Source organism: Otolemur garnettii, unplaced genomic scaffold, assembly GCF_000181295.1.
Source record: "Otolemur garnettii isolate 467f Iridium unplaced genomic scaffold, OtoGar3 scaffold00007, whole genome shotgun sequence".
NCBI lineage: Eukaryota > Metazoa > Chordata > Mammalia > Primates > Galagidae > Otolemur > Otolemur garnettii.
The window spans coordinates 19,189,994-19,200,700 of NW_003852402.1; the positions used below are offsets into that span (position 1 = coordinate 19,189,994).

The window sequence follows — 10,707 nt, forward strand, 5'->3', positions numbered from 1 at the left end:
ACAGGCGCCTGCCACAACGCCCGGCTATTTTTTGGTTGCAGCCGTCATTGTTGTTTGGCGGGTCCGGACTGGGGATTTGAACCCGCCACCTTAGGTGTACGTGGCTGGCGCCTTAGCCGGTTGAGCTATAGGCGCTGAGCCAGAGTTTCTTTTTTTTAATGGAAAAGATTGCTATACAGTATGCTGAAGGAGTGAACAGATAGTTGTTTATCTAACAAATATGTATCAAACCCTACTTATGTACCAGGTGTTATTCTAGGCCCTGCACTGTATAGCAGTGAACAAGATGAGCTCATTGGCCTTATGTAGAACTGGCATTTTACTTTATTTAATTTTTTTTTTTTTTTTGAGACAGAGTCTCAAGTCACTCTGGGGAGAGTGCTGTTACATCATAGCTCACAGCAATTTCCAACTTCTGGGCTCAAGCGATCCTCTTCTCTCAGTTTTTCTATTTTTAGTAGAGACAGGGTCTCACTTATGCTCAGACTGGTCTTTTTTTTCTTTTTTGAGACAGAGTCTCACTTTTTTGCCCTTGGTGGAGTGCTATGGCAGCATAGCTCGCAGCAACCTCCAGCTCTTGGGTTAGGGTGATTCTCTTGCCTCAGCCTCCCGAGTAGCTGGGACCACAGGTGCCCACCACAACGCCCAGCTATCAGGCTGGTCTTGAACTCGTGAGCTCAAGCTGTCCACCTGCCTCCACCTCCCAGAGTGTTAGGATAACAGTCATGAGCCATCTTACCCAGCCAGAACTGGCATTTTAGTAGGGAAAAAGTGAAGTATAACCTCCACATAAGTCAGCGATTGTTTTTTTCTTTTGAGACAGAGCCTCAAGCTGTCCCCCTGGGCAGAATGCCATGGCATCACAGCTCACAGCAACCTTCAACTCCTGGGCTCAAGCGAGTCTCCTGCCTCAGCCTCCCTAGTAGCTGGGACCACGGGCGCCCGCCACAACGCCTGGCTATTTTTTGGTTGCAGCCATCACCGTTGTTTTGGTGGGCCTGGGCTGGATTCAAACCCGCCACCTTAGGTGCATGTGGTTGGCGCCTCAGCCACCTGAGCCACAGGCGCCGAGCCAAGTCAGTGATTCTTAAAGTGTAATATCTAGACCAGCACATCTGCATTACCTGAAAGGATGTTAGAAAAGCAAATTCTACAGCCTCAGTCTAGACCTATTGCATCAGAAGCATTAGGAATGGAGCCTGCAATCTGGTCACTAAGTCCTAGCAGTGATTATCAATAGTAGGGAGAGTGAGCCTGAAGGTGTAGGAAGGAGAGGAGGTAATGAATCAGCACGATGAATGCACAATACCATTGCAGCCCTAGAGATAATCCATCTAATAGAAGACACCGATGCGGAAATAATAGGCAGCACAGTATGATAAGGATTCCTTAGAGTACAGAGTTGTATGGAAGCTGCGTGTCAAGCAGTAAATTCTTTGTAAGGGGTGAGAAAAGGTGGGGGTTGGGAAAGGAGGAGGTAGTTATACATGAAAGAACATTCTAGGTAGAGGGAGGAGCATGTTCAAAGGCACAAAGTGTTGCAAGTTCTTGTCATATTTGGGTAAGGGTGTACAACTGGAGCATCCAGAGTGCAAGGTGCAGGTTGTGAAGGAACTTAGGCTTTATTCTTCAGGCAGTGGGAAATCTTGACAAGAGAATCAGTAGATACTCAGCTATCACATTTGCTAGAGTATAAGATGATTCCTTGTTTTCCCAATGAAGTTCTGGGTCCCCTGTTACCTTGTTGACCTTCATCTCCAGTTATGCTCTTCCATTTATTCCCTTTGTCCTTCTCTGCCCAGCCAGGGAGTACTGGCCTCTAGTTCCTTATCTGTCTGGGGGCGTGGGCATGGGGTGTTGCCTTTCTCGGGTCCATTCTTCCCTCAGTTACACAACTGGCTTGCTTCCTTCCTTCACACATTTGCTGGAATGCCACCTTTTCACTAAGGCTGTCTCTGAGCTCCGTCTTTAAAACCGATCCTCCACATAGACATACTTTTCCTTTTCATTTGCTGCTTCATCTAACGTTACATCTGTTTATTTGGTTTATTTCCTGTCTTCACCCTTTTAGAATGTAAGGTCTAAGAAGGCACAGAATTAGGTTTTGTTTTATTTACTGCTGAATCCCTAGTATCTAGAACAGAGCCTTGCACATACTAAGTGCTGAGTATTTATTGAGAGAATGGATAGATAGTCCTTTTGCCCAGTTATCTTACCTACTTCTTTATTTTTATTTTTATTTTTTTAGAGACAGCCTCACTTTATCACCCTCAGTAGAGTGCTGGGGCGTCACAGCTCACAGCAACCTCCAGCTCCTGGGCTTAGGTGATTCTCTTGCCTCAGCCTCCCAAGTAGCTGGGACTACAGGCGCCCACCACAATGCCTGGCTATTTTTTGTTACAGTTTGGCTGGGGCTGGATTCGAACCTGCCACCCTCCGTATATGGGGCCAGTGCCCTACCCACTGAGCCATAGGCACCGCCCTTTACCTACTTCTTTTAAGTTAAAGGTAGTTGGTTACTTCTGTTTATTTTTTTCTTTCCATAATTTGAAAGATTGATTCACCAAACTACATTTATTTTCCCATGAGATGATTAATACCGCACTGAATAGTATGGTTGCAACCAAAATTATCCTAGTATTGTGCCTGGGTTGTGAGGAGGACAAAAGATAAGCCTAAAAAATCAACAGGAAAACAAACTGGGCCGGGCATGGTTGCTCACACCTGTAATCCTAACGCTCTGGGAGGCCAAGGCAGGTAGATCACCTGAACTCAGAAGTTTGAGACCAAAATGAGCAAAGCAAGACCCTGTCTGTACTAAAAAAATAGAAATACTAGCTAATTGTTGTGGTGGGTGCCTGTAGACCCAAGCTACTTGGGAAGCTAAGACATAAGAGGATTGCTTGAGACCAAGAGTTTAAGGTTGTTATGAGCTATGATACCATAGCACTCAACCCCAGGACAACTGGTGAGACTTTCTCTCAAACAACAACAACAACAAAAACCCAAAACGAAAACTGTACAGTTTCTTGGAAAATACCAAACTTAAAACAGCCCATCTAAAGTAATACCAGTATTGGTACCAAAAAGTATCCATGTGTACACGAGCTCCTATGTCAGAATGACATAGGACTGGAGCCGGGCAGAAAGATGGGTAGGTTTCGGGAAGTCAGTAAGAGAATGGAGAAAAATGCTGTTGACAGGGATAGAACCTGGACAAAATCACTAAGGTGAGGCTTAAACAGCACGCTCAAGAATCGAGTCTGCCTCTTTATTGTGAGATAAGCTAATTAGGAAAAAATGGTGTAAATTCAAGGTCTTCTGTACTAGTATCTCACATGTCAGCAAATACTTCCTGGGCACCTATGTGTCTGGATACTTTTTGAGAACAAAGCCAGAAAGTTTCCTGCCTTCTTGGAACTTACATTCTAGGGGGAGGGCACATGTTTTTAGTAGAATAGGTCCCAAGTTAATTCTTCATTATGTTAGATGATAAATGTTATGAATAAAGGAAAAGCAGAGCAGAGTGAGCAGGCCGGGGAGAGGTCGGGCTTGGCGGCAGAAGGGCACAAGAGGGCTGTGTACTGGGTGGGCTGGGTCTTCATCATGAGCTGTTTGATAACTTCTTCTTCTTTTTTTTTTTTTTTTTTGGGTAATTTTGTTCTGTAAGCTTCTATTTTCTGTTTGGCTGCATCTGCTTCTTTGCTCCCTTGTTTGCTAAACTTTGAGAATATAAAAGTTAATCTAAGCCAAGCTTCAAGGACTATCCACTTCTCAAATAGTCTTTATATTTTTATTTAGAGACAAGAGTCTCACTTTGTTGCCCCTGATAGAGTGCCGTGGATGGTGTCATAGCTTACAGCAAACTTAGGCTCTTGGGCTCAAGTGATCCTCTTGCCTTAGCCTTCTGTGTAGCTGCGACACGGGTGTTTGCCACAACACCTGGCTATTTTTAGAGACAGGGTCTTGCTGTAGCTCAGGCTGGTCTTGGACTCTTAAGCTTAGGCTTAAGCTTCAGCCATCCCAGGGTTCAGGGATGAGCCACAGTGCCCAGCCCCAAATAATCTTTAAAATGAAGTAATACTAGCCTTCTTACAAGGTGATTGTAAGGATCAAATGGTGCAAATTATGTGAGATGTCTAGTGTAATGCAGCTCACAGAGAAGGTACTTTACAAACAGTAGCTTTCCAACTCTAGTTTGAAAACATGCAGTTCGTTGATACTGTCCCACAGGTGGATTGCCTTTTCATTGATTTAAAAAAAAATGATCCCTGGGGTTTAAATCCTGTTATATTCTTATTCTCAAATATATTGGAAAAATGGATTTAAGTCGGAGGACTTGTGGGTTTGCCGTAGGCTCTGCCTGCCCATGCCGATCGACGTGGTTTACACCTGGGTGAATGGCACAGATCTTGAACTTCTGAAGGAACTACAGCAGGTCAGAGAACAAATGGAGGAGGAGCAGAAAGCAATGAGGTAAAACTGATTAAAAAAAAATACACATAGTCCTGTGAGCAGAGCTAAGTGTGTATTTGAGAAGGGTGAGTTGATTTTCACAATGCCACACAAACAAAAGTCTGCCTCTCCCATTAACACCATGATGAGATTTTGGCAGCCATCTATCTGACCTTTGTTGGTCCCTAAGGAGGATTTGGGCACTATTGTCAAATGCCAGCCTCACTTTGTTAGATGGCCATTTTATGAACGTGGTGGACTAGTGATGGCTTGGTCTTCCAGGAGCCTCAAGGTAGAGGTAGTCTTCCAGGGAAGCTCCAGGTTTCCCGGTCATTTCAAGCCCTAAGTATGAATTTTCATGAAATAATAGCTTCACAGTAAAACAGATTATTCCCTTTGAAAAACGTAATAGGCCTACAGACTTGTTTCCATTTGAAGAAGGCGGTAAGAAGTATATATTCCCTTCTCCCTCTTAGAAACAAAAGTACTATGGAATTAGAAACTCAGGCACTTTTTATTTAGTAACGTGATTTATTTATTTGTTTATTTTTTGAGACAGAGTCTCACTATGTCACCCTTGGTAGAGAGCAGTGATGTCACAGCTCACAGCAACCTCAGACTCCTGGGCTTAAGCGATTCTCTTGCCTCAGCTTCCCAAGTAGCTAGGGCTACAGGCATCCGCCACAATGCCCAGTTAATTTTTTTTTAATTATAGTTGTCATTGTTTACCTGGCCGAGGCTGGGTTCCAACCCACCAGCCTGGGTGTTATGTGGTTTGAATCCTCCACCCTTGGTATATGGGGCTGGTGCCCTACTCACTGAGCCATAGGTGCTGCCCTCCCCTCTGGTTCTTAAGGAGTATTTTCTCATTGTGAATATCGGGATGTACTCCAGTTGCTGGTTACCAGGTACCATATACTGCAGCAAATTCTCTCCATCTGTGTTAGAGGATATAAGGCCTTCTCAGTGCGTGAAAACGGCTGAGAAGTAAGTAAACTGTCTTGGTTACAGGGGAGCTACAGTGTTGTAGGTAGTATTTTATTGGAACATAATTTGTTATGCATTTTAGATATAAGCATTATAGTGCTTCCTACCAGTATGTTAGTTTCAGTGCAGTAACCAGGAAAGTCAACACTGTAAGTCCTTCTTACTCTCATTTGGTCCGGGCACTACTTCATGCATAAATAATGAACTATATTTGCTTTTCATTAGAGAAATCCTTGGGAAGAATACAACGGAACCAACTAAGAAGAGGTAAACATTTTGATTTTCTCTTACGAATAAACATTGAAGGCCTGACATGACATATCCAGACTATGACTTATTTATGTTGGGTACACAGTATTTTGTAATTTTCTCTATCGCTCATATTCAGTTATTCTGTCTGCTAGTTTTTGACTCCCAAAGTAGGTGCATCCATTAGATGGGAGATTTTGTAACACTTTTGGTGCTGGCTAACCGAAGGTTTTACATTTGGAAGGGTCAGAGCACCAGGAATTCCCCTCTCTACAGTTTCCCATTAATCTGTCTTGGTGCATTGTTCTCTTGGTCTGCTTGAATTCTAATTTATACCCAGTGTTTTCATTTGTGAAATTTATATACCATTTACTTATGGGTTCTTTATAGGTATGTATACATATATTTCTTTAAAAGCTGTAAAGTTGTATGTTTTATATTTAAGGATCTGAGAAGGGAATTTAGCCTAATTTCAAGAATCAGATATATCTATCTTGAACTGAATCACCCTTGACTACTCTGATAGGGTTTTAAAACAAGACTGTGTCACTGACAAGCAGAAACCTCTGTTAACTGACACTTCCCCACTTAATCTTTGGACTTTAAAAAACGGTTACTCACGGACAAGAGCCTGAGGAATTTCAGGATCCAGAATTTCTTTCTGAATCATCTCTTTATATAAATTGTGTAGTTTTATTTATAAATTATACTGATATTAATACTATTTTGTAAATGACTTAAATTATTTAAATCAGGTGTCCTCAAACTACAGCCCGCGGGCCACATGCAGCCTGCCTAGGTCATTTATCTGGCCTGCCGGGTGTTTTTGCTGCTGCTGCCTGTCCTGCTTAGCAGCTGACTCATCCCGGGGCCCACAGTCCGGCCCTCCAACTGTCTGAGGGACAGTGAACTGGCCCCCTGTTTAAAAAGTTTGAGGACCCCTGATTTAAATGAAAGTAATGCAACATTAAGAAAGATTGAGGAAAAAGTAAGAGAAAAAACTCACATAATTTTAAGTCAACAACTATTATATTTTATTATTAACTTGTAATGCATATTTGAATAGGTAGTTATACTGGGGGGTGCCTTTTTTTTTTTTTTAAGAGACAAGAGTCTCACTTTGTTGCCCTCCTTAGAATGAGGTGGTGTCACAGCTCATGGCAACCTCCAACTCCTGGCTTAGGTGATTTTCTTGCCTCAGCCTCCCGAAGCTGGGACTATAGGCACCCGCCACAATGCCTGGCTATCTTTTTATTGCAGTTTGGCCGGGGCTGGGTTCAAACGCGCCACCACCCTCGGTATATGGGGCTGCGCCCTACCCACTGAGCCATAGGCGCCACCCAGGGGAGTGCGGGGGTGGGGGTGTGGGGGGTGTGTGTCATTTAAGAGATCTTTTTGGAAATAGATCATTCCCCCAAAGTGTATTAATTACATGTAAAATGGATGGGCACAGCATGTCTAAGTATGCTTGACCTGTAATGGTACCTTAAATTTGACTTAAAAAAGTAGTATGTAGGGTGGCACCCCCATATACTGAGGGTGGTACAAACCTGGCCCCAGCCAAACTCAAAAAAAAGTAGTGTCTAGATAAAGTATGTATATATATTTTTTGGATCTTCTGTAGTTTATAATATGTGTGCAAGTTTTTGTATCCTGCCTTTTTTTTACTTTATATAATCATGCATATTTCTTTTTTTATTCTTTGGGATTAATTGAAGGTACAAAGGATTAAGTTACACTAATTGCATTTGTTAGGTAAATTCCCTCTTATAATTATGCCCCTCCCCCAAGAGGTGTGCCATACACTGTGACCCTCCATCCTCCTCCCTTTTCCCCCTCTCCCCACTCCCTCATTCCCCTGCCCCCCACCATGTATTAGGTCATCTACTGCCTTCATACATTTATTGCAGCTCAATTTACAGTTGCCAAAATAAGGAAACAACCTAAATGCCCACCAATCCAGGAATGGATTAATAAGCTGTGGTATATGTATACCATGGAATACTATTCAGCCAGTAAAAAGGATGGAGACTTGACATCTTTTGTATTAACCTGGATAGAAGTGGAACACATTCTTCTTAGTAGAGTCTCACAAGAATGGAGAAGCAAGAATCCAATGTAATCATACATATTGATACATTGTCTTCATGGTTTATATTTTTCAGTTTTTTTACAGTCGCATAATATTCCTTAAAGCCATCGTGCTATAATTTACTCAGTGTTGGAATTTTTGTATTTTCACTGTTGTAAATATTTTTATGATAGTTCCGTTTGAGTTTGGCATTTTCTTTGTGTGGGTTTGTTTGTTTTTCCTGTTTAGTTTTTCTCTCTCTACTTGGACTAGATTCCTGGAAGTAAGATTATCAAGGTAGAAGCATGTTTTTATGATTCTAAAAAAGTATGTATGTACACACATGTGCAATATACATCATAGTTGTAAATATTACCAAACTGCTTTCCCAAAGAGTTGGTGACATCTGCAGTGTTTGAGAGGAATATAGGCTTACTGTACTAGTGCTAACATTGAGTCATCATTTTTTGAGAAGTGGTAATTTAGTAAATAAAAGGTGAGACCTCATTGTTTTCTTTTACATTTCTTTGAATATTAGGAAAGTTCAACAATTTCATTTATTTATTTATTTGTTTATTTTTATTTTTTGAGACAGAGTCTCAAGCTGTCACCCCGGGTAGAGTGCCATGGCATCGTAGCTCACAACAACCTCCAAGTCTTAGGCTCAAGTGATCCTTTTGCCTCAGTTTTTCTGTTCTTAGTAAAAACAAGGTCTTGCTTTTGTTTAGGCTGCTCTGGAATTCTGAGCTCAAGTGATCCACCCACCTAGGCCTCCCAGAGTGCTATGATTTACAGGTGTGAGCCACCACACCTGGCCTAATTTTATATGTGTTTTTTTTTTTTTTTTAAGAGACAGAGTCTCACTTTGTCGTCCTTGGTAGAGTGCCTTGGCATCACAGCTCACAGCAATTTCCAACTCCTGGGCTTAGGTTCTCTTGCCTCAGCCTCCTGAGTAGCTGGGACTACAGGCGCCCACCACAATGCCCAGCTTTTTTTTTTTTGTTACAGTTTGGCCAGGGCTGGGTTTGAACCTGCCACCCAGTTTATGGGGCTGATGCCCTACTCACTGAGCCACAGGCGCTGCCCTATATGTTTTTTAACTAGTTATAGTTTCTACTTTGTGATTTTTTTTAACTAGTTGTTTCTACTTTGTGATTTTCTAATCATGTCTTTTGCCCATTCATTAGTTTATTTAGATGATCTGTTAATCTTGGTATTTCTCATTCAGATAGAAATATCTCATATAAATTCATATTAGAACGATGGCCTGTTTGCTTTGTTTCTGTCAATGTAGTGTCATACTTGATGTCCTTAATTGTATTCTATTGTGTTTTATTGTATTCTGCCTGGAATTGGCAAGTTGTATCTGATAATATGACACTGTATCAATAAGATCCTACCTAGTTCCTAAACTAATAATGCACTTTATTGGAATTATGAATACCCTTTAGATATGGTAATGAATTCCTTAATTTCTTATACACTTTTGAGTTAGTAAATATTTGTGCAACCTTATTATAATAATTGGATTTTGAAAACTCTGTCTTTAAGGTTGGATTGAATTTTATATCATACTTGCTAACTTGTTAAATTTCTGTATGCTTGAGATAAAATTCCTCATTTATTAAAATATTGTGGGGTTTTTTTTAGATCATAGAAAAAAAGTCTGGAAAATTTAGTAGTACCAAGAAGCTTCTCATTACTGATTGTATTTCAAGAATATAATTGTAAGCCTCTTGGTGTTTCTTTCCAGTGAGAAGCTGGAATGTTTGCTGACACACTGCATTAAGGTGCCAATGCTTATCCTGGACCCAGCCCTGCCGGCCAACATCACCCTGAAAGACCTGCCATCTCATTATCCTTCTTTTCATTCTGCTAGTGACATATTCAATGTTGCAAAACCAAAAAACCCTTCTACTAATGTCTCAGTTATTGTTTTCGACAGTACTATGGAAGGTAAGATCTTTTTATGGGTATTTTAAAATCATGTTATCTTGTAAGTCTGAATGGAATTAAAATGATTCAGTTTTAAGAAAATAACTAGTAAACTAAAAATGCAAAAAAGAGACACAGAAGAGATACCTTTGCATTTCAGCCTTAACCTTAGAAAGGGTTGTAAACTACATATACAGTCAGTAGAATCCCCATAAGTTGACCACCCAAGGTACTGTAACAAACTGATCAACATACAGAGGTGGTCAGCATAAGGAACTAGGTGTACTGTACTAATACGTAGATGTGGTGTATGTCCAGTCTATGAAAGTTACGCCACCTTAAGGAGATGGTCAACTGTGGGAGTTCTACTGTATTTTACTCTGTGGATTCATACATTACATTCTGAAATGTCTGGTCATACAGTGTTATGGACTGAATGTTTGTGTTCCCCCTAAAATTTGTATGTTGAAACCCCCCCCCCCCATGATTATACCAGTGAAGATGTTGGGAGGTGGGCCCTTTCGTAGGTGATTAGGTCATGAGGGCCCTGCTCTCATGAGTGGGATCAGTGCTTTCTCTGTTCTCCACCATATGAAATTATAAGAAGATGCCACCTGCAACCTTCACCAAAAGCTGACTGTGCTAGTACTGATCTCAGACGTTTTAAGATAAGAGTCTCGCTTTGTTGCCCTCGGTAGAGTGCTCTGGCATCACAGCTCACAGCAACCTCAACCTCTTGAACTCAAGTGATTCTCTTGCCTCTCAGCCTTCTGAGTAGCTGGGACTATAGGCGCCCGCCACAATGCCCAGCTGTTTTTTTAGAAACAGGGTCTCCCTCTTGCTCAGGCTGGTCTTGAATCTGTGAGCTCAAGCAGTCCACCCACCTTTGCCCCCCAGAGTGCTAGGATTATAGGTGTGAGCAGCTGCACCTAGCCTTGATATCAGACTTTTGGCCACCAGAACTGTGAAAAATAAATTTCTCTTGTTTATAAGGCAAAAAATGATTTGAA

The 10,707-nt window shown here is 41.5% G+C and overlaps 1 protein-coding gene across 1 annotated transcript in view; it reads left to right on the top strand.

Moving 5' to 3' along the window:
• The window catches only part of GNPTAB (N-acetylglucosamine-1-phosphate transferase alpha and beta subunits), an 81,949-nt gene that overhangs the window by 28,769 nt on the left and 42,473 nt on the right, over positions 1 to 10,707 (top strand). Inside the window, exons 3-5 of the mRNA XM_003783472.3 lie at positions 4,357 to 4,476; positions 5,668 to 5,709; positions 9,516 to 9,718. Coding sequence (XP_003783520.1) covers positions 4,357 to 4,476; positions 5,668 to 5,709; positions 9,516 to 9,718 — 365 coding nt within the window. The remainder of the gene's footprint in view (positions 1 to 4,356; positions 4,477 to 5,667; positions 5,710 to 9,515; positions 9,719 to 10,707) is intronic.